Below are 22553 nucleotides of genomic sequence, written 5' to 3' on the forward strand. Positions count from 1 at the left end.
TTCTTAAGCGAACAACTAGCCCCAATGCGGGAGGCGGCGGGGTAGGTAATCTAACTGGCCACAAAACAACTGGTTGAAGGCCGCGTGGATCCGTCTTGCCAGGGAGAAAAGAGTTGAGAGTCACCCACCAACGCCCATCACACGCGAGGCAGCGGCTTCTTGCTCATGACAGCGAAACAGACCCAGAGGAACAGCTGTATTTATTTATTTATTTATTTATTTCTATTTTTTTTTTTTTTTTTTTTCAAGCCGCTCATCTCAATCCAGTTCCAGCCCCCTCTGTGCGGCATAGTCTCCATCAACCTGTCAGTGTGCGATCCTCCTTACCACTACCAGTTACATCCAGACATTGCTGACATGGCGTCAATGGTGAAACCGGCCGTTCGTTGCAATACGACGCATGATGGGCGAATCTAGTCTAATTTGAGCGTCGATGATTGTCATCAATGCATTACCTCCTCCCTGGTTTTTGAGGAAGCAGAGGTCGCGCAGGGAGCATGTAATCAAATCACCGGCAAGGCAGCATCCTTAATGGCGCGCGTCGGCTTGGCAAGCCCACGCCTCTTTGTTCCACCTCTGATCAACATACCTACCGTCATCAATTCCGTAGTCTCGGTACGTGCTGCATGGATGGCATATTGACAGTGCATCAGGAGCCCTCCACTAGCTTGTCTCTTCTCTGGGACTCTCGCAGCCCTGTAGCTCTTCCTTCTCTGACTGTCTGTTTGTTCGCTGTAGGTGTAGGGTAGCTGCAAGTGAAACTTGAGCAGCATTGGCTCGTCACGTCGATTGTTTTCTCTGGCCTCCCCAATGAATCCCTCAACCATGACTACGATCAGAGGTTCGAGGCAACTTGTGATAACTCCCCGAGAAAAGTTCGTTACTCTAACAGGAATGTTGACATCCCGTCAATGTCTCCTACCTTCCCCTGTCGCATCAACGGTGGATAGATCCCACCATTTCCAGTCTGTCGGGACGGGACTCATTACATGAACCAACAAGTCTGTGAACAGCATGCGAGAAGAAAAAAAAAATCCCGAGTATAAAGTGTCGGTGTCTATACTGGTTGACTGAGGCGGGGGACTGTAGAGAATTAGCGTGACTTTCTTCTGCATCATCTATGTGTACTCTTTTGCGATTTTGCCCAGCATGACGAAGACTGGCGTTGAAAACGGTCAAAGGCGATATATCAACAATGACAAACGAAGAGCCCAACTTAGACGGGCACAGAAACGATATCGACTAAAGCATAAGGGGAATGACTTCCAGCATCCACATTCTAACGAGCAACCAAACTCAACCCTCTCTGAACCTTCAGGTGAGTATGCCCTAGGCTAATGATTATTATGGCTTGCGTACTGATTTGTTCAACGTGCAGAGGATCGAGCTGCTACTGCTCCTCCTCCTGATTGCTCTAAGCCTCAGCAGAATGTGGTGGAGGACAGTGGCAACCCGGAAGGGCCAGGGGCCGACATTGATCTAGTCCCGATGTCAGACTTGGATTATGATTCGCCTTTCAAGCGACGTTTAATGGCGCAACCAATCAACCTCTCTCAAGTTTTGAACCCACTGGCTTAGGTCAGTCTTCAGGCGCAGGGCTCTGGGGTGTGGAGGGTTACGCGTTAGCGGATTTCTTTGTTGGTGGCGAAGGTGTACTCGGTTAGACTTTTTTTTTTTTTTTTCTTTTTTTTTTTTTTTTTTTCTTAGCCCCAAACAATATTCAGGTTGGCCTATAGATTTCTTCCCCTACGGGTCCTACGTCTGGAATTTAAGTACACTACTGTCTGAAGCCCAGATTGTATCGGTAGGTTAAGCCGAGCCCACACTGCCTGCTTGTCGAGGGATGACCACTTGCTTTGAGTGCTTGGCTCACTTCTCCTACTCTTTCTTGACATGCACCCGTTACCCCTGCTCATTAAGAGTGTGGATAAGAAGCGTTGCGGGCTTGCCTCAACCCATCGCCTGCAGCACATCTTTGTCACGTGCTTAACTCATGAAGTGCTGAATCCGGAGCTGGAGGATCCTTGCCACTTGAAAGTACCCGAGGGCCAAGGCCTGGTCAAGGGTTCCCTTGCCATTTTGATGACCAGCATCCAAAACCTGATTCCGCTCGGGGTTTCGGAACGGTATCCTATTGGCTTTTCGTTACGCATCTGTACGGCGCAGTGGCTCAAGGGTAATCAGGCTACCCGTTGGCTTATGTTGGACTAACGGGTATGTTGACCCTGTTCTCGTCTCTAAATGCCTCTGGAGTTGTATCTGATTGCTGGCGGGGGCCATTCGAGGTCGTGTGTGATAGATGCCAATTCTGCTGTATCGGGGTTGTGTTCTGGCCTCATACAACCTCTGTTTCCTAGCGGCCTTAGTGATGAGACGTGTCAGAACGTTTCTTGCTGGCGAATACGCGTCGTGATTGATCGGCCCCGGGCCCTCGCCTCCGCGTCTCCATGTGTCGCCGCGGCCCAGTTCGCCGCTAGGATGTTTCGCGATCAAGAGGCTCATGACAACGGCTAGTCTTCTTCAAGCACTTTGCGAGCGTGCTAAAAATATGACCCTTTTTGTTGATCGGATGAGAACACAACACGCTTAAAAGACAGCACCTACGTAAGCAATTAGAAATAATGAGTATAGTGGCAGAGCACATACAGTGGGGTGCGAGTTCAGTGTCAGTAGCCCATCATTACAGTTTTGCTAAAAACGGACAAAACTGGTCCAACTGTGGCGCATGCACAGTGTGTGACTAGTGCCGATATGACCCCTGCCCTCTCTCAATGATAACAGCATGTAAGTGCCTCAAAATTCAGGCATCAATAGCCTGAATTTTGAGACCAACTTCTGGCCGCTTACCCCTCGGAAGATCCACCTTAATTATCCTTATCCCAGCGTCCGATTCTGACCAAAGTCTGTATTTAATGATTACGCATACGCATCCTAGTAGCGAGCACGTAAAACATTGATTAGTTACAGTGGGGTGCGGGTTTAATGTCAGTAACCTATCATTACAATTTTGCCAAAAACGGACGAAACTGGGCCAACTGTGGCGCATGCACAGTGCACGACCAGCGCCTGCCCCCTTCCAGCTGTCAGACAGTACGTGTATTCGGTCCATTGGTTGAATCAGTGTATTCGTGTTGTGTTCGTTAAGTATCTGCCCCTGAAGGACCTGCTTTTAATCTTAAGATCCTTGACCCACACGTGACACCCCACATATTCAACACCAGCAATAACAGAATAGTGGTGCCTCGCTATTCAGGCATCAACAACCCGTCCTACGACCGACTTGTGGCCGCTTACCGCTTGGAGGATCAACCTAAATCATCCCCAGTACCAATAAAAACGGCAAATGCGCCATGCACTACGGGAAATATACAGTAGACCCTTAGCTAGAAACAGAGATTAATCAAGGCTCCTACTTTTGTGGGATCTCGATTTACGAAAGCGCCCGACCCTTCCCATGCATCACCTCCCATAAAGATCTGTGCCGCGGCTTCCGTTCTTCCCCCGATTCGCGGACTCGCGTGACCGCCAAAGACTGGACTGATTCCACAAGAGACGGTGATCGTTGTAATGACTCCCGTGTAGAGGCGAGATACTCTATGCTTTGCATCGTATGCGGATGACTTTCTCCAAGAACATGCCGGCGAAGCTCAAAGGCGGTTTGATGAAGCCCTTCAGCCTCGTCATATCGACCCTGCGCATGGTACGTCGTCGCAAGGTCCGCCATGCTGCTGATCGTATCTGGATGCTTCTCCCCAAGCACCTCTCGCTGGAGATCCAGTACTTTGACCGAGATCTCTTCATCCTCATCATATCGGCCCTGCTCATGGTACGTCGCCGCGAGGTCCGCCATACTCCTGATCGTATCTGGATGCTTCTCCCCAAGCACATCTCGTCGGAGTTCCAGTGCTTCTAGGTAAATACCTTCAGCCTCGTCATATCGACCCTGCGCATAGTACGTCGACGCGAGGTCTGCCATACTCCTGATCGTATCTGGATGCTTCTCCCCAAGCACCTCTCGCCGGAGTTCCAGTGCTTCTAGGTAAATACCTTCAGCCTCGTCATATCGGCCCTGCGCATGGTATGTCGCCGCGAGTGACGCCATGCTCCTGATCGTATCAGGATGCTTCTCCCCAAGTATATCTCGTCGGAGATCCAGTGCTTTATCCTTCAGTCTCTCAGCCTCGTCATATCGACCCTGCGCATGGTACGTCGCCGCGAGTGACGCCATGCTCCTGATCGTATCAGGATGCTTCTCCCCAAGCATCTCTCGCCGGAGTTCCAGTACTTTGACCGAGATCTCTTCATCCTCATCATATCGACCCTGCTCATGGTACGTCGCCGCGAGGTCCGCCATACTCCTGATCGTATCTGGATGCTTCTCCCCAAGCATATCTCGTCGGAGATCCAGTGCTTTATCCTTCAGTCTCTCAGCCTCGTCATATCGACCTTGCTCATGGTACGTCGCCGCGAGGTTCGCCATACTCCTGATCGTATCTGGATGCTTCTCCCCAAGCATATCTCGCCGGAGGTCCCATGCCCGACTGTCTACCGGCTCCTTCTCTCTCCATCGCCCTCGATCGTAGAGAAAGCGCGATACTCTCTCCAGTAAAGTAGATGTCTCGATCTCCGTCCCGCTCACCTCCGCCCACTCCCCTACTCGTATGGCATGCGTCATGTACTGCTCGCATCGCGCCCACGAAGTCGGTTCTGATGACGGGAAAAGGTCGTCTGCTATCTCCAGAGCTATGCCAGAATAGTACGCCTCATGATTTTCCGGCTCGCTCTCCACCCCCGGCCAATTGCCTAGGGCAATCTCCATCGGGCCTCTTACCCTCAGCCCATATCGTATAGCTTCTTGCACGAGCTTGTGCATCTCGTAGCTCCGCCCGCCATCCTCCGTCTGGGGTTGGCTAAGAAAAGAAAACTCTTTCAGTCGTGTGACAGCTTCCAGAACCTTAAGCTCCGTAGCTTGCCTCGTTGAGTCCGCATCGTCAGTATCACACCGACTAGCAGCTGCCGCCATTAGTTCTTGCGGTATGTCTTGACTGTCCACATACGCAATCACGTGTAGCATCCGGTACGACATCTCGCTCTCCACGCGAATCCGCTCCGTCGAGATCCTCCACGTCTCAAGCACACTGTTCGATACCTCTGGCCGTCGATGTCGGTCAGCGTCGCTCACCTTCAGCACTTCCCACCGAGTCTGGCCTTGCCTGAGGAGGTCTAGATATTGCTCAGCCGTCATCGACATGCGTCGCATGTATGCCCCAGCTTGCGAGATCGCCAGCGGGAGGCACTGCAGTTCTTCCAGAAGAGCATCCACTCCTGCCTCCCCCAATGCCTCCTCCGCAGTCGGCGGCTCGCCTCTGACCCTTGCCAGGAGCGTCGTCGCCTCGTCCATCGCCATAGATCGCACCTCAATACCTTGACGCGGTCCGACAAGCGTACCGGTGATGTGTGCGTCTCGACTCGTCCATAGTACGGTCCCTTGCGACGTGCAAGGGATATATTTCCGTAGGCTCTGGTTCTCGTTCGTCCCGTCTCCTTTTGCTTGTCCCACTCCAAACAACTTCAGGTCATCAGCATTATCAAGCACCATCAGCCATTTTGGCCGTGCTTCGATCCCATCGCGCACCGCATCAAGCAGATCTGGCCCGTCAAGCCGCTCGTCGACTCCGAGCTTCTTCCCGATCGTCTTATAATCGGCCAAAGAAGTCGCTTCGTTGTCTGCATGCACCCAGAAGACGCAGCATTCCTCGTCGGCGTCACATCGTCGATACGCGTAGTCTAGCGCAATCTGCGTCTTACTTGGTTCGTTCGTCTGTCAGTACTTTCGCGACACCGCGCCATTCCGGAAGTGGAGACTTACCCCGATCCTCCTAGGCCCCAGAGGGCGGCGCTATGGGATCCCGGCGTTTGCGGTAGAAGCTTGTCTAATCTGTCGACGAGATCCCCGCGACGGACCAAGTCCTCGTTGCGGGGATAAGGAATGACGCGGACGACTTCGGCAGGGGCCGGTGGGTGGGACAGACCGTAGTAAATATTCCCTTGAACGTTTCCCTGGTTGATGAAGTTGCGGTCGCGGAAATGGCTGTGCCTGATGTCACGCTGTTCGTGTCCCGAATGCGCTGACATCATGTCAGTGATTCATTTGAGACCTGCTGAACATGAATGTAGCCCAAACTGCGGCGGTGGGAAGAAATGCCGACCCAATCTCAGCTCCCCACGTGATAACGTAAGGCAGCAACACAAACCCCTCGACTATGTCCGTCTCAGGCTTCGTCCCTCTCTCGCAGTACAATCACAACCCACACGATGGCTTCCCTACAACCACCTGCCGACCGCAAAAGCTTTCGCGTTGCCATAGTGTGCGCTCTGCCTCACGAGGCTGATGCCGTCACCTTGCTGTTCGATCAGTTTTGGGACGAGGAACGTGACCCTTACGGCCGAGCCGATGGCGACACGAATACCTACATCACTGGTCGCATCGGAGACCACCACGTTGTTCTGGCTGTTCTTCCAAACATGGGCACCAACAGCGCAGCGGCTGCAACTGCCAGCTTGCGATCGAGCTATACTGGTCTAAAGCTTTCTATCCTCGTCGGCATCTGCGGTGGTGTCCCCCGCATCGCTAATTTCGATGCATTTCTGGGCGATGTTGTAGTGAGTAAGACTATCATCCAATACGACTACGGCAGGCAATATCCTGGATATTTTGCTGTGAAGAACACAGTCGAAGACAGCCTTGGAAGAGCCAACAAGGACATCCGAAGCCTGCTTGCAGTCTTTGAAACAGAGCTCATGAGAGAGCGGCTGCAGATCGAGGCTTCAAAACACCTGAAGCATTTGCAGGAAGCCGCTAAGAAAAAACGACGCCGAGCCAATTACCAATATCCTGGAACGAAGGAAGATAAATTGTATCCTCCGACATATACACACAGACATGGGAATGGGTGTAGCGTGTGTGCTGATGACACTGACATCTTCTGCGAGTCAGCTTCTAAAGCTTCGTGTGTCGAGGCTGGATGTGATTCCACCAGTGTGGTTGTGAGAAGGCGTTCTGAGGATCTTGTCCAGGGTGGAGACTTTAGCCCAGAGATTTTTATCGGTCGAATGGGGTCGGGCAACACAGTCATGAAGAGTGGGGAGGATCGAGATCGCATCGCCGCCAAGCACGACCTCATCGCGTTTGAGATGGAAGGCGCGGGGGCGTGGGATGAAGTTCCGTGCGTCGTTGTCAAGGGCATCTGCGACTATGCAGATAGCCACAAGAACAAAGCCTGGCAAGAGTTTGCCGCAGCTACTGCTGCATCTGTGGCGAAAGCCATTCTGGGACGATACGCAGTCCATGATGGAGACCGAGATTCGACCCAGACGAACGGTACAACCTGGTCTTCTTTCCATGATTTTCCAGGCTGACGTGCGGGCAGATCAACGCCATTCGAATGGACGTAGTATTGCGGGCAATTCATTCGGAGACAGCGCTTGGATCAATCAGGGTGATGTGGGAGGAAACCTAACATTTGGACCTATGTAATGGGTCTGATTCGACAGTTCCTTGAGATCCGTAGTTGATCACGCGATCCGGCCATGGGTTTCGTCGTCAGGATGTCGCATATCAGCCTGTCGCACACACGGCATAGCCCACCGGATTATTTTCCGGAACTCCACTTGCAATTTCCGTTCCACACGGATTTCGTCTTCTATTTAAGACAGCAACGTCATTCTCTTTTGTATAGATAATTCTCATCAATTGACTGGTGCCATCAATGATCCCTGTGGAGCCAGTTGTCTGACACAGGAGCATATGCCATCCCCTTAATGTGGTGATTCTACCCAAAACGGACTAAGCGTGGCTGAAGTACTGTGTGTGGCTAGTGGGGGGTTGGACCTGTCATCCTGACACCGTGGCGTCTTGGTGTCTTCGCCCAAAGAGCAGTAGCAGGTGGCCTTACATCTCAGGCTTACATACCTCGGACAAGGCAGGATACTCTGTGACCGCCCACCTCTTTGCTTTCCTCCTTGCTTTCTCTTTTCTCTCGTCTCCAACGTCCAGGAACCACAACCTGCCTCATCACCTGGTACAGTATGAAATGGCCCCTCGACTCACTCCAGAAAAGAAGGATAGAATCCGCACAATGCTGCTCGAAGGGCGCTCGATAAGCGAAATCGCCAAACTAATCCCTTGCACTGAACGGACCGTTCATCGAACACAATCGACCATACGACGATTCGGTACGGCAACGGCCCCTACTAACCGCGCCGGCCCCGATCCCAAAATAACCCCTCTCATGCGAGATGCACTTTGCAGAGAGCTGGTCAGAGAGCCGGAAATGCTGAGACGTGAGATGGCTGCTTTCCTCCGAAAGCGCTTCGACGTAGATGTGTCGCCCACGCGCATCACCCGAACCCTGCAGGCTATGCAATGGACTCGTAAGAATACACGCCGCGTAGCGAGACAGCGAAACCCGCAGCTGCGCCATTACTATCATTACAGACTAAAGTTAGACGGGTATCGATCGTATCATCTGATCTTTCTCGATGAATCTGGCTTGGATAAAAGCATCGGCGTTCGACGAAAGGGGTGGGCTCCCAAGGGCGTACCGCCCATACAGATCGCTCGCTTTCAACGAGAGGAGACGTACCAGGTTCTGGCTGCTTACACACAGAGGGGCATCAAGCCTTCGCGCGTCTATCGCGGATCGACTGATACTGCGACCTTTGTAGACTTTATCGAGCAGCTGCTACATCACTGTGGCAGATGGCTAGAACCGGAATCTGTGCTTGTCATGGACAACGCTAGCATTCACTGTTCAGACAAGGTCAAGCAGATGTGTGATGAGGCTGGCGTGAAAGTGGAGATGATAGTACCCTACACTCCCGACACGAACCCGATTGAAGAGTACTTTGCCGAGATGAAGGCTTATGTGAAACTACGGTGGGATGAACACGTCAACCTGATCCAGAAAGACTTTGGGGCGTACGTGAAGTCGTGCGTTCAAGCTGTTGGCGAACGGCAGGCCAGCGCTGAGGGTCACTTTCGTAATGCAGGGCTCGCAGTTGAGCAACCTCCAGAGAGGCACTAGAAACTATCTGAAGTGGTGATATATTATTTTCAAATGCAAACTTCTATCCAATGCCTCCTCTGGATGACTGCCTGAAGCCCTGGATACTCCGCCTTCTAATGAATATTCGGGCTGGCATGCTTCCTTCCGGTTGATCCCGGCTATGTTTAAGGCTTTTAGAGAGGTCTCACAGTCACAATCTAAAAGAACATGAGGGTTGCCCACCTGTTTCCAACACGGTTCTATAGACAGCTGTATCTGTGGGTCTATTCGCAATCAGATCCCCCTTATTTATCCAGCAGCCGAATTTAGGTCGAGTATCATGATATTAGGCCGCGTCAGGACAAGCAATATTCGATGCCTATTGTTTGCCTAAGAGATCTGCAACACCATGTTTGAATACGAGCTCCCGAGTGCCATTGGTTATCGATATTATCGATACGCGCCATATCTTAATGATATTAATTATAATAGGGTTCGAGTAACGGACTAGGTATAGCACCAGTCGGACAAGCTAGACGAAGTGATTGCAACTATTTACTAAGCCCACTTCAAAAGCCGACACCATTGATTGGCGAGGTAGAGCCACAGTTTCTGGCTGCGCGACCGTGCAGTCAAAATATCTACAACTTCCTGAGGCCCCAAAATTCTGTCAGCCTTTAGATCGAATATCGGAATCTTAGTAGAGTCGGTATCCATGGCCGGATTGATAGGTTCGAAAAGAAGCACGTCGTCCGTGTCGTTAAGGCGCACGAAGCTCGTCTCGGCTCTGATGTGTTTCAGGCCGAGAGCGCATATAAACGCAGTAAGATCCGGCATGATGACAATCTTATCAGGATAATTCTTATCTAGAGTTATAAGTCCTTTTGCAATCTTGAGTGGATCTTCATGACAGCTAAATCCCAAAATTCTCCTTTCTATGAGGGAGCCACCTGCCTGCTTTAGATCTGAGGCGGCGTATTTAATGCTTTTCGCCGAATGCGTTGGCACGGCCGTAAACTTCTTGAAGTTTGATAAATCTTTGAGCACGTGCCTGGACGCCTTCAAGTTGAGTTGGATGTTGAACTGATTTGGAAACAAATTCTTTGATAGGTCGCATGATCCCTTGAATCTTGTTAGCAAATGTGCTCGTTGACGAGCTACGTCAAGTTCTAACGGACCGCCTGAATATAGCATTCGACCTTAGAAGCAACGCTCTTTCTGCTCAGGAGTCTTGAGAGTATCCCAAGCGAGGAGCCCCCGAAGAATTTGACGGACGTTGCGTCCTTGATCTGGCTGCAGAGGGACTCAAAATCGAGGGGCTTCACGGAGGTTTCCTTGTTTTTAGGTAAGTTCTTTGCTCGGTCAATACATTCCCGATACCACTCCCGCAGAGAATTGACTCTCTCGTCATGGTTCCTCAATTCCATGGCATCGTTATATGACTTGATCTCATCTTCGCTTCGCGCATCGAGTTCTTCGTGGTGATGAGCGTTTAGGTTGACCGGGTTCGTGATCTCATCTAGGCTTTGAAAATCCATCAGAACCTCCACTGGTGTGCCGGACCGTTCGTCCAAGAGTGCTGCAAGGTCCCACGCGGAAAGTTCAGCATGCTTCTTGGCGTCTTCTTTCGAACCATAGCCTGGTTTGATAGCTTTTCTAAGCTGCATAATCAGTCAGCCGAGCACTTTGCCTTAAAGCGACCGCAACATGAGGAATAACTTGCTAGTTCGTAATCGCAATCGGAAAGGCCTTTAATGCCGTCAAGGTCCTCCCTTTTAAGGAGACCGCCTAATAGGATTTTCAGAGGGGGGTTCCGGGCCTCGGGAAGTGCTTTTCTATTAGTTCCTTGCAACGCTCCTTCTCGTCTGCCGTCATTGACAGCCCTAGGGATACCACGCGCGGCTCCAGAATCCACAGGATTCGCGTGCTAGGCTTTCTAGCAAAGAATCGAAGTAGAAGCAAAGCACTGAGGTCGTTGTCGACGTCGATGAAGTCGTTGTAGAATATAATCAAACGCCTTCCTAGGGCCATGCCAGTAGATTTTGCCATAGTGTCAGTGCGATATTAGAGCTGGGAAACTAGAGGATGGGATGGTCATGATGGAGACATTTATGCCTCTAGGTTGCAAGGCGCTACGCTCGATTATGACAACGGGGACGTGGGGGCTGCACAAAGCCGTTTGCTGACTACGAATATTACTCTAGCTTTTATGCTGGGGTATGTCATTGATGCAGGAGCTTTACATCAGGCACCAGCATTGCTGCTAAGCATCGCAGATACTGTATGGCTAAGGGATAAGCACCCAGCAGTATAAACCATTCAGATATGGACTCGTGCTGGCTGCATTCGCGGGTTGAGTTCTTAGCTTCGGCAGTGGCGTCCTCCGGATCGCTAACGGGCGCTCGGAGGCCAAACTTGACATCGTACCCATAGACGTGGCCGCGGGGCGTCTCATTTACGAGGCTTTCTATGAAGGTTCTCAAGGGGCTAAGAATCTAAACGCCCACATTGTTCTCTAGACACATCATTAGCCGTTACTTTGGCAAGTTTCCCTTGGTCGTTTATTAGTGGCATTTTCCGTGCCTTTACCCTATCACACATTTTATACACGCGGCGAATGTCGGACAAGCTGCTTGCTGGACGGGTAAGAGGTTCACCGTCAATATGAGTGGTCCTCATTCCGCGTCCAGTGATATGAAAATCAGAGACTTTCACTGAGATATGGCGAGCTGTATCGTATGCTTTATCTATGTTGACACTGTATAGGTCATTGCTTTCCAAGTCCGAAACCATCCTGACAGTCCGCGCTCTCGTGCAGTATATATACAAGCAACGCCACCAGTTCTCATCATTGAACGAGTTGTAGCCCGAACTACCGAAAGGTATAGTGAAGGAGGAAAGCTTAAACTTGGATGTCGCCACTATTGTTGTTGTCTAGGATGCAGCTTTTGTTATAGTGATATATAGAAAGTAGTGGCAAAGGGATTTTGAGTTTTTTTCCTATTTAATACTTATCCGCAGTCAAGGCCGGCATAACTCTGATAGATATAATATATCTTTATATCTATCAGGGGTTTTAATTTTAGTATACTAAAGCGGTCCGCTTCGCCACCAGCTCCTTAGTATATCAGAGTTAACGAAACACTTCTACCCCACTGTCTGATCCTTATAACAACACTGTACCAACCTATCCACAGACACCTCAACCCTCTGGAAAATGGCCACAGTATAGGGTCCTCTACCAAGCTCTAGACAACCGGTCCCAGTAAACTTGGATAGCAAAAAAGTTTTCCATATCTCCTACGGCCTTCATATCTCGCGTCATTTTCAGTCCAATATATATAGACAATGGGGGATTACATTATCACCTCCATGCCCTGCGATAAAAGCCTTATCTTCAGCCGCATTTTCTCGAAAACAAAATAGAAGGAAGAAATGGCAAGCTTAGAGTTCACTGCCGGAGATCGGAGCGTGCATTCTCTGCACGACTCTCCTCGATGGAAAGACGCCCCTGCAGTCGATCAAGGCTCCCGAAGGACATAGCTTTCCCAACAAACTTGGCGAGAATAGATGGCATGATTTACACGCCATCTCCATCTGGTAGCCATCTTAGAGGATTCTCCGCCTCTAGGCCATCAGCCTGAGACACGTCGTAGCTCTGTGAAAGAGCCTGTACCTCACCCAAGTTGTCTCTCTCCGGTGGATGAGGCTGTATGTAAATCCATTCTCTTATTCTCTGGTGTCGAGACTCGGCATATCCTCGTAAGGTTCTTGAGGCCCTTTGACGTTGACTCGAGGAGTTGTACGAATCATTGAACTGCCGGATCACACCAGTGCAGCTTCGCTGACACACATGACCTTCATGGTCCCCATTGTCTCATCTTGTGCATTGCCAGGGATTAAATCCTGGTCACTGGCAAGGCAGAGTCCTCGGGGAAGCCGAACTAAGCCTATCATTGTGGTTGCATAGGTTTCCAGGGGATTCATCGGCAGGTTGCTATTGAGGGCGGAGTGACCTTGCCAGGCCCCGACCTCAGCCACCAAGGTGTGGGACGCTGGGCTAATCGAGCATGTTCACCCTCGCCCTAAGGGGCTGACGGCATCGGCCCGGAGGGGGGCCTGCCAAGGTAGGTGGAAGGGGAATGAGCATTGACAGAGACGCGTGGCGATGCTTTGGATGGACGGGAGACCGGAACTTTCGGACTGCGTCCCTATACCATCCATCCTTATGCCCGCTCAATGAAACTTGGTGAATTCCGGGGTGATGCTGGGTATGGGTGCGGGCTGGGAAAAGAAACTGAGGAGATGCTTTACCTTATTGCAAGTTGACGAGCGCAACTGTCTGCTTAAATACCTCTACCTCCGCCCCTTTCGTCTTGGTCTCTACTAGCGACCGCTACTGCGAGCTGTGTCTTAACAGTTTAAGGGGGCATTATTAATAATATTCGAAAAGAATAAAGGGAGGGCAGAGTCGGCCTGGAGGATGCGGTTGTATGTCTGCCTCCTCGAGACAGCCTTACTTGACCTCTAACAAGGAAGGGCAATAGAATGGCACAGGACTTCTGTACGCCATGGGATGGGCGTGATCCAGCTGCAGGCCTACAGACTGCACAGCACTTTCAGGGGAGCAAGAACGAGACCACACTACAGTGGGCCCTGTCGCCGTCGAGGTCAAGTCTATTTCTGGCTTGTTGACCTTGGAGCTCATGTTGGCATGGCGTCGGACCAATCACGTCGAGTTTGAAATCAGCACTAGCATCATGCAGGATGGGACCTGACGCATCATATCTCCGTCGTTACAACGCACGCCTGCACACCGAGGAGGAGACGTTGGAGGTGCATGGTATTCTGCCTCGGCCTCTGCCCGGCAAGGATTACCACGTAGTACAATACTGGCCCTTTTCCCATCGGAGCCGCAACACCGAGGCAAGCACACCCATATTGAGGATCACTCCGTAGTTGGCATGAAAGAGGAAGGAGGGTGCCAGCTCGGCCATCTCTGTAGATGGAAGGCAGCATGAGAGTGCAGTGTCCTACAATGATTGTGGCTGGAAGGCATTGCACGTAAGTCTCGGAAGCTTCCAAAGACGGCGAGTTCCACATTTCTGATCACTCTGATGGCAAAGCTGCGGGCGCATGCATGAGCCTCAGGAGGACACCGGCACCATCTCGGTCGATTGGACGAGCCCAGGGCACCCGAACGCGATTCTAACTGATCAGCATACACAATCAGGAAGGCCTTACCTCCTGAGAGGGATGGCTAGGTGACGAGAGGCCGGGGACGGCCGACTCCGGCGAGTCATTAGCATTTGACCTGTTGGACCTGCCCGCACCCAAAGACACCACCGCCATCATAACCAGGGGCACGGGGAATTGGCTTTCAATACTTCCTTGCCATGGCTCTATCAGCCTCTTCTCCCGCATAGCACCTTCTGTCTTGAGCAAGAGCCGAGTCGGCATATTTCCTCTCTAATACATGTGGCATTGACTGTTTCACAGGCGTATGAGGACTCGTATGCTTGGCTCTGCATTGAAACCATGGAACAGCTGGTTATATGTCTTGTTCAATTTACCGTCTCTCTAGATGGCTGGTTAAGACAGTAGAGTTGATATCCCTGCTGGTGAGGTTACCATAGGATCCTGGCAACTGATGAGAAGGGCGAGAACGTGCTAGACACTAGCACTGCTCGCCGTGCACGGAAGCCATGTCATACCACATGGGTGTAAGGTGTCTGTCTTTATCCTCGGCTTGACCGAAAGTTCTATTTAAGAAATGCCTGCAACCACATTTCCTGCATACACACGGAAGAATGGTGGCATATGACTACGCCTTCGAAGCTCATCACATCACGTTGAATGCATCTTGCGCTTTCAGCGCCAACCTCGCACACCAAGTCCTTACAAGATGGCCGGAAAGGCTAAGCGAATTCACATCTCGAGAGCGGCAGTCGTCATACCTTATCTACGGCGAGAAAACAGTAAGGGACGCGCAAGTTTTCGGCCTAGGAAAGAACCTCCAAGCGGACGAGTCGGTTGCGCAGATATGTAAAATCATTATAGGTTCCAAGGATGGTAAGCAGATTAGTTGTCTAGTTTGCAGCCAGACTCCTTCGCTTTTTACACAAAATCATTCATCGCATACTTTTGAATACGCGGACGACTATGACGAGGTTTACCGAAAGTACATAGAGATCAAGCTCAAGCAGTACATCGAAGGCCCACGAACGAGAAAGTGCGAAGCGTGCACGATGAAAGGCGAGGAAAATTTTGACCGCCTTTGAATCATATGTTTAGTCAAGTGATACAGTATTGAGCACTTGCATCTACCGCTCCAAAACAACATGCTCTTTGTAAAGTCTAGGGTGGGGTCATCTAAGTACATGGCTCTACCTCGTAAGCAGATGTTTTGTCAGAATTAGGCCTTCTTTTGGGTGCGTAAGCAATTTCTGGCCGAGCGAATAAGGTACCCAGAAGTACCGCTGCTGCCTGGAGGCCCAGGGCGCGAATCTGGGGAAGTGGAGATAGGCTGACAGTGCGAGTCGAGAGTACTGTCATTCGTGCCGGTCAGGTAAGTACATGGATACGCATACTGCTAGTATGGAGCAAAATTGTACACAGTGTGCATATATACTTATGCTGACATGTAGGGCTTTGTTTTTAAAACAAGGGTTATTGTAGGAGAGGAGGGTTCAAGTGCTCAATACTGTAATTTCATAGTCTATATATCACCATCTTTCATTTGCAAAACACCATTAGCGTATATACTACCAAGAAATCAACGCAATCTCCAATATAATTCGCAGAAAAACTCCAAGACTTAGTATCCAATTGATCCGCATCCGCCGATATCAGTTATTAGATGCCGGGCGTTGCAGAATTATAGACGCGGCCGCTAGGTTCTACCAGTCGTTATTTAGCACTTCCATGCCCATGCAGGTGTTACACCCCTCTAGGTCCTCAAAAATAGTTTCATAATCTCTTTTGCGTTGCGTGCCACCCTCGTCGCTACCTCCCATGTTGATTGCTTGGGAGGATACCGGACCCATTGTACTAAAACGTGGAGACCAGAGATCGATAGGTTAAACACAGAGGAAGACAGGGTGACATGGTTTCACATAGAAGTATCCAAAATCGTCCTTGCTGTCTTCTTAAGCTCTCCTTGGGCTTTACAGACTTCTCACGACAAGCCAATATCTCAGTCTCGTGGCGACCAGACTATGGACGTGGCCTACTCTGTCTACTGCGGATAGACTAGGAAGCACGTAGCTATCGGCGAATCTAAAAGGGGTTTTATCGTCTCGAGGGAGTGGTGGCGGGGAAAGCTTGACATAGTACCTTACTCAGGCTGGTAGCCCCATGTATTTCCAATAGCATTGCCATAAGTTAAATCTTTGTACAAAAAACCGAAGGTCTGCTCACCCTCCCAGTGGCGCGAAGGGAAGAAGGCCGGTAGTAAATCTTAAGCCGCACCCCATCTCCAAGCAATGCCGATAATATACGCTTCAAATAGCCCTACTTCCCATGCTGTACCCTCCGGTCTATCCCCTGTGTTCCCCTGAGTGCGGATGCCGTCTTACTATTATGCAGCGCAGAGGCTCTCTGAAGTACCGTCTCTGTGTTCCGTCTCTGTGGGTGACATCATTTCCGCCCACTCTTCCGTGACATCTCTGTCAGGGACTGTGGCAGCGTCCATGTTTGGGTTCTGGTTCCGTTCTCTTAATGATTTCTTTCGTGTCGGGTGACTCCGGTTCATCCTGTGTCGTCGACTCTTGGCGAAGACTATCTTGGGGTCTTTCATCATTCTCAGGCGAGATCCGCGTAAAATAGCAACTTAGATTTAACAAGTCGTGAAGTAGGAATATGTATTAGCGCATAATAAATACTACTTTATATACAGGTATAGCCATCTTACTTGCCCTGTAAGAGTATGCTAGGTAGGTATTAAAGCGCGATATATGTCGTATAATAAGCCGCATATGAATTAGTACCCTGCAATAGCGGAGCTTACTATCTCGCTAGACCTAAAGGTCAGCTTATCGGTAAGCTACCATCGGACTCTTACATCTGGTTACTTTAAAAACCCTGGAAAGTCAAGGCTCAAAGAGAACAATACATGGAGTAAAATGGCCCAATTCAAAGACTTGCCCCCTGAACTGCGGCTGCAGATATGGGATTACTGTCTTCCTAGGCCTCGAATACTCAGACTGAGCGTCAAGATCCATGTAGCCAAAGCATGCTGCCCCAACCGCTCAGGCAGAGAGGAATATGTCGTCTTTGGCGGGCAGTTCTGCACCGGGCCCAGAGGTTTACAGGGAATCTTGTCGTCACCCGTACGAGATACGCGCAACCTCGGTCTCATTTGCCGAGAAGCACGATCTGTTATCTTGACAGCATTTCCCGACCTCCTCTGGGTAGCCGTATCGCCAGCGCTACAATCACAGCAATCTCGGCCGCGCATCTATGGGATGCTCAGGTGCAGCTTCATCACGGACATCTTCTTCATCAGCAATGTCGCTCGGCGAGTCTGGCCTATCCAGACCAACGCCGACTTTGCCATCACTGTTCGCGACTTCTCCCATGTCCAATCATTAGACGATGCAGAGAGCTTCCGCCGTCAGTTCGGGCGTACCCGCCATCTTGGCGTTGACCGGCTACCGTTTGAGGCCGATGTCATTGGCATGGCAAGAGCCGATGGCTTCAGTCTAGGTCCATGCTCCTATAGAATTAAAGCCCTGCTCGCTTCCCTGTCAAGCATCGAGACACTCTACCTGGGGGACGGGTATCTCAGCTTAGTTCTAGGCCCTGGGAGGCTTAATCCTGCCGCAGCCGAGGGCTCAGTGGCAGGCGAGGATATCGCCGTAGCCAATCGACTGACAGAAGTCATCAAGAAGCTCTACGAAGGTCTATCACAACGCCTTGTCGCTTCGGAACTGCACCATGCCTCACTCCATCGCCTAGTGGATGTTGTAAACCAGGTTGAGCAGGCAAACAGGGGCATGGCAGCGACGAAGATCCGATTCCTTATCAATCGGCGTTTGGAGAAAGAGAGGTTATGCGGGCAATGGGACGATAGCACGGGTACGGGGGAAACAATGGGGGCGAGCGTAGATCTGATGCGAGTCAAGTACGCAGTAGTGCCTCGGCTGGGTTGTCTATCTTCAGTGGACATAGAGTGAGGGGTTACAGTGGGGTGCAGGTTCAGCGTCAGCGTGTCGGGTTTGGAGTTTCTCAAATTCATTCTAAAAGGGGATTACAGCACTACCTAAGCATGCTGACGGCGGCATAAGCAGTTCGCTGAATACTTTAGCTTCTAATGCAGGCACCATGTATACATAGTATTTATCTATGTTTATCGACGCTGCATCGTTTGTTTTATATCGTATAGATATCGTGCATATATATGCATCATATGCATATGCTAGAATGGATTATTTCTATGACTTTGAGTCTACCCTAGATATTAATTTCGCCCAGCCGAGAAAATGGGATAAAGTTTGGGGCCTGTATTTTCAATGCCTTGATTGCCTATATGTCCCGAGGCGACCGCCCACGACGGATTTATTTTATAAAGGTTTTAATTAACCTTGAGCTATAATATTATAAGGTTGTTTCCTGTTTCTATTTTATTTATTAATCGACCTTATTCGCCTAGCCGGCTGTGCACCTGCGGGTGCCTGTCGACCGCCTTGGTCGAGACATGGCCGAGACATAGGCAAGACCTTTTAAACTCTTGGTATAATTCCTGACGCTCGTTGAATAAAGAGGATCTTTGAAACCTATTTGCTAGCTCTCATATGTAAAATTATTCTCCCGCTTCTACCCCAAGCCTCCCGTCCATCTCCAGACCTATTATGGCCCTCCACGCCTTAACAGCGGTTTAGGATACATGCCCCCCGTTTTCTTTGGATGCTCAATTCTTCGCTCCGCTTCCTCTTGCGGGAGCTTGTTTCCCCATCACCTGATGTCAGATCGATAACGACGGCGCTCTCGGGGATGACAAATCGGCTCTCGCTTGAGGGTGTATCAGTGACTTGAAAGCTTTCGGGAGTAGCACGCTCCTTGGTGGCATAAATTATTTTGCCTCTGCATAGTGGGCATGGAAGTCGTTCCTCTGGGAGAAGGTCAGGAAGACGTAATGGAAACTGTCCTTCGACCTCTGTAATGCGCCTCCTATGACTATTATTGTCGTTGTCGTCGTTGTCGTCGTTGTCGTCATTGTCGTCGTTGTCGTCGTTGTCGTCGTAATCCCCATAGTCTTCGTAGTCTTCGTAGTCTTCGTAGTTTTCGTAGTCTTCGTGGTCTTCGTAGTCTTCGCAGTCTTCGTAGTCTTCGTAGTCGCCGTCACGGTTGGAGAAGTAATTCCAAGGCCTTATTCCGAGTACACATGTCTTGCAAAAAGAGTGGCCGACGAGGGCAGCCCCCCCAGCTTGACAAGTAAGGTGCACTGTCGGTTTCTCCCTAAGGCATATGGCGCATGGGCCGTCGCAGAACTGCTTGATAAGGTACTTTCCCATAAAAGATTCACGCACGGCGCAGCGGACACAGAGAAGCTATCGCCGTCTACATTAGCGTCACGAAGCCAACGATGGTCTGGGAAGCATACAAAAGGGGAGCGCTTAGTACGGTACGTTGAGCTTGATTCAAGCGCACCACGACACTGATGGCATTTAGCCTCAGCCGCGGGTGGCGTCTCGTTGGCCATTGACGATGATGTCTCTTTCATAGTCGGTCAGAGGTGAAAGAGGTAGTGTGTAGGAGGCAGAGAAGGAGGAAAGGGCAGAGGCGATGTGAGACGAGATGGGAGAGAAAGAGGAAGAGATGAGGTGGAGGTTCGAGGACGATGACTATATATGCTCGCTGTGGTCGAGCCGTCTGCCAGGGGTGCTGCGCCGCGTCACGAAATTGTGGTGGACTAGATTTCAGTCCACCTTGTTGACGACCTGGAGGTACTCAAATAAATTCAAGATAATCCCAAACTCAATAAAGTATTCTTGACCTAATGGTTGTCGTCTAGCTGGCCTTCTATAGCCTCCAGAATAGGTGGACGATCTAAGGCGTCGAGGGCCATGTCAGATGAACCATTTACCAACGAACAGAGTGGCCGGCAAGGAGTATGTAGGGCAGTCCTGTTGTAGGGGCTATGCGCTGTTATTAACATAGCCACATTAGGCGATACCCCGATCATAGACTATAGTATGGCAGAGGGACCAGGGTTGGCTTGGTGGCTTGATTGATGAGAGGAGGTGCTTCGTCTTGTTCACGAGAGCGTGTGGTGAAGTCATCGAACATCGGCCGTCCGTCCAACTCCACTGGGCTCTTCAGACTGTCTTCTCGATCGGATGGATGGAATAGATGATGTCTCTGCATTTCTGCCACGATCGCATTTTGGCATAAACGGGTGAGCCTCATCTTGAGCTCTGCACAGCGAGGCCTTGAGCAAATGAATGCATCAATGTGGTCAGGCGGATCCAATCGTCGATGCGAGCGAGGCCTTGTGCAAATGAATGCATCAATGTGGTCAGGCGGATCCAATCGTCGATGCGAGCGAGGTCGTCGGCATATGCCGCAAACATTATCGTAGCCGATCTCGACGTCGTAGCCCCGGCATCCCCTTGTACGGCTACTGGGCTTGCGGTGTGGTCTCGCGAGACTTGTGTAATTGTCAGTACATCAACTACGTCACCATCAAGGAAATAAACGTCACCTCCCACACCGTGATGTGAAGGCACCCATAGGCAGATGAAGGTTGCAGTAAGTGATGGCCGAGAATTGTCGGCATTGCTATACAAGTAGACACTGTCGATGATAGATATACATCTGCAGTCTGGTGCGGGTACAGTACAGTGTTAGTAACTTTATATTATGTATAGTTTCGACCGGAACGGACACACCGCGTATATTCAAGGTCTTTGCACTTCCTTGGAGACACCTGCAGCGCCTCCCTTGCTTACCTAGGAATGATCGATTACGGTAATCCCGATTTCCTTGATTACCATGAGTATGATTACTACAGCACTGACAACCTGACCGTGTTTATTCTCGTTGCCTTCCCATCTCCTGGTCCTCTCATAACTAGGTTAAGTTTTCACAGGAATCGCTTCTCTAATCCTCACATCGAGGCTGCTGGCCCGTGGACCATATCCATTATGCTCCCAACAGCCCCTCGTGATACAAACTCTCTCGTCCCCGTCATCAAAGGGAAGATTATCACCTATTCACCTCTGCTTCTCTCCACAGCCACGCTCATACTCTCCAACTTGGCTCTCTTTGCAGGCCAAAGTAAGGGTGCACTGGAAGACTATGCCATACTAAGAGTGGGTAACACACATGCCGGCAGGTTAGTGATGATCGACTGACTTTTACCGCCTGTAGCTAGACTTGTCGGATCTGGGCCCTGCCATGCTTAGCGTCGCAAAAGGGCCCGGAAATAATAGCTTGTCGAGTTGGATTGATGAAACGATAGGCGGCATTGCCGAGGATACACTGGAGGGGCTGAACATCTACGACTGGTACTCTGTCCATGTCCTACGTTTCTGCTGGGGCAATCTTTCCCTTGGAGATGATGGTTCATCTGATGCAGCATTGACTGTTTCTTCCTGCACCGGCGCTTCTCGCGATCGTGAGTGTGATTTCGTTACCATGAATCCCATCATGTAACCGAAAGATGTGCTCCGGAAATCTATGCTAATGGGATGTTAGAAAGCCTTTCCTTCACCCGCTTGCTCCAACAAGAATTCAACCATCACCCATTCGACTTGGGCTTGGGCGATCTAGGCTGGATCGATGATATCCAAGCGGCGATTGATCTCTTGAGCGGCGCTCTCCTGGCCCTCGTGGCGCTCTATGGTCTTGCCGTTACATTTTGTGGATTAGAACTGGCAGCCTGCATTTTTGCGCTGCTCCTACCCGAGCACAAGGGAGTTCAGGTTGCCAACTTTCTCTTTTCTACTTTGGGCTGTCTAGTAATCAGCATAGGCAGTTGCCTTGTGACAACGATGGCCTTCAAGTCCATGCACAAAACCAACCAGGCTGGAGAATTTCTAGGGGTTTCTGCTGCTGTTGGTGAGAATTTCCTTGGGGTCACGTGGGCGACTGCATTTATGATGCTTCTCTTGGCGGCGTACTGGTCGATCTGGACGATTGGGCCGGCAATCAAGAGAAGAAAACTTCATAGCTCGCAGGTCCTGGCGTCGCAAGCCCCCGGCGAGTCCTTTGTTTTACAAGAGCAGGTACAAGAGCAGGTATAAGAGCAGGTACAATCGCGGACAGCATAGCGTTGTTCCAATCCACGTTGTTAACCCTTTGATTCAGCCGGTGATCGAGTTCAATGGTAGATATACCCCAAGGATTACTCTATCAGTTGTGGTCAACTTTGAGTATGGATCTCACTTAGCCCCTGTTAGCAGATATGGTTGCTGAATGAGACTCCGTACCAACGGCAAACACAACTAACGAGAAAGCTGGCCCAAAGGGATCTTACAGCTCGTTCGAGTCGGTCAATGGATA

General features: G+C 50.5%; 7 protein-coding genes across 7 annotated transcripts; 4 read left to right on the forward strand and 3 right to left on the reverse strand.

Annotated features, from left to right (window-relative positions):
• Positions 1 to 3430: 3430 nt before the first annotated feature.
• MRS44_003840 (uncharacterized protein) lies at positions 3431 to 6135 on the reverse strand (the record flags this gene model as incomplete). The annotated part of the gene is made up of 2 exons (XM_065623401.1): positions 3431 to 5807; positions 5870 to 6135. The coding sequence occupies 2 exons, from the start codon at positions 6133 to 6135 to the stop codon at positions 3431 to 3433; spliced, it is 2643 nt and encodes an 880-aa protein (XP_065479473.1).
• Positions 6136 to 6315: 180 nt separating this feature from the next.
• Positions 6316 to 7419, forward strand: MRS44_003841 (uncharacterized protein; the record flags this gene model as incomplete). The annotated part of the gene is made up of 1 exon (XM_065623402.1): positions 6316 to 7419. The coding sequence occupies one exon, from the start codon at positions 6316 to 6318 to the stop codon at positions 7417 to 7419; it is 1104 nt and encodes a 367-aa protein (XP_065479474.1).
• Positions 7420 to 8093: 674 nt separating this feature from the next.
• On the forward strand, positions 8094 to 9086 carry MRS44_003842 (uncharacterized protein; the record flags this gene model as incomplete). The annotated part of the gene is made up of 1 exon (XM_065623403.1): positions 8094 to 9086. One exon carries the CDS (start codon positions 8094 to 8096, stop codon positions 9084 to 9086), a length of 993 nt encoding a protein of 330 aa, XP_065479475.1.
• Positions 9087 to 9605: 519 nt separating this feature from the next.
• Positions 9606 to 11096, reverse strand: MRS44_003843 (uncharacterized protein; the record flags this gene model as incomplete). The annotated part of the gene is made up of 3 exons (XM_065623404.1): positions 9606 to 10169; positions 10226 to 10708; positions 10941 to 11096. 3 exons carry the CDS (start codon positions 11094 to 11096, stop codon positions 9606 to 9608), a joined length of 1203 nt encoding a protein of 400 aa, XP_065479476.1.
• A 6074-nt stretch (positions 11097 to 17170) lies between these two features.
• On the forward strand, positions 17171 to 18223 carry MRS44_003844 (uncharacterized protein; the record flags this gene model as incomplete). Its single annotated transcript, XM_065623405.1, has 1 exon — positions 17171 to 18223. The coding sequence occupies one exon, from the start codon at positions 17171 to 17173 to the stop codon at positions 18221 to 18223; it is 1053 nt and encodes a 350-aa protein (XP_065479477.1).
• A 690-nt stretch (positions 18224 to 18913) lies between these two features.
• MRS44_003845 (uncharacterized protein) lies at positions 18914 to 19770 on the reverse strand (the record flags this gene model as incomplete). Its single annotated transcript, XM_065623406.1, has 2 exons — positions 18914 to 19597; positions 19651 to 19770. The coding sequence occupies 2 exons, from the start codon at positions 19768 to 19770 to the stop codon at positions 18914 to 18916; spliced, it is 804 nt and encodes a 267-aa protein (XP_065479478.1).
• A 1234-nt stretch (positions 19771 to 21004) lies between these two features.
• MRS44_003846 (uncharacterized protein) lies at positions 21005 to 22294 on the forward strand (the record flags this gene model as incomplete). Its single annotated transcript, XM_065623407.1, has 3 exons — positions 21005 to 21361; positions 21420 to 21666; positions 21747 to 22294. The coding sequence occupies 3 exons, from the start codon at positions 21005 to 21007 to the stop codon at positions 22292 to 22294; spliced, it is 1152 nt and encodes a 383-aa protein (XP_065479479.1).
• Positions 22295 to 22553: the final 259 nt, after the last annotated feature.

Source organism: Fusarium solani (genome assembly GCF_023522795.1).
Source record: "Fusarium solani strain SB1 chromosome Unknown bctg00000001, whole genome shotgun sequence".
In the NCBI taxonomy this organism is placed as follows: Eukaryota; Fungi; Ascomycota; class Sordariomycetes; order Hypocreales; family Nectriaceae; genus Fusarium; species Fusarium solani.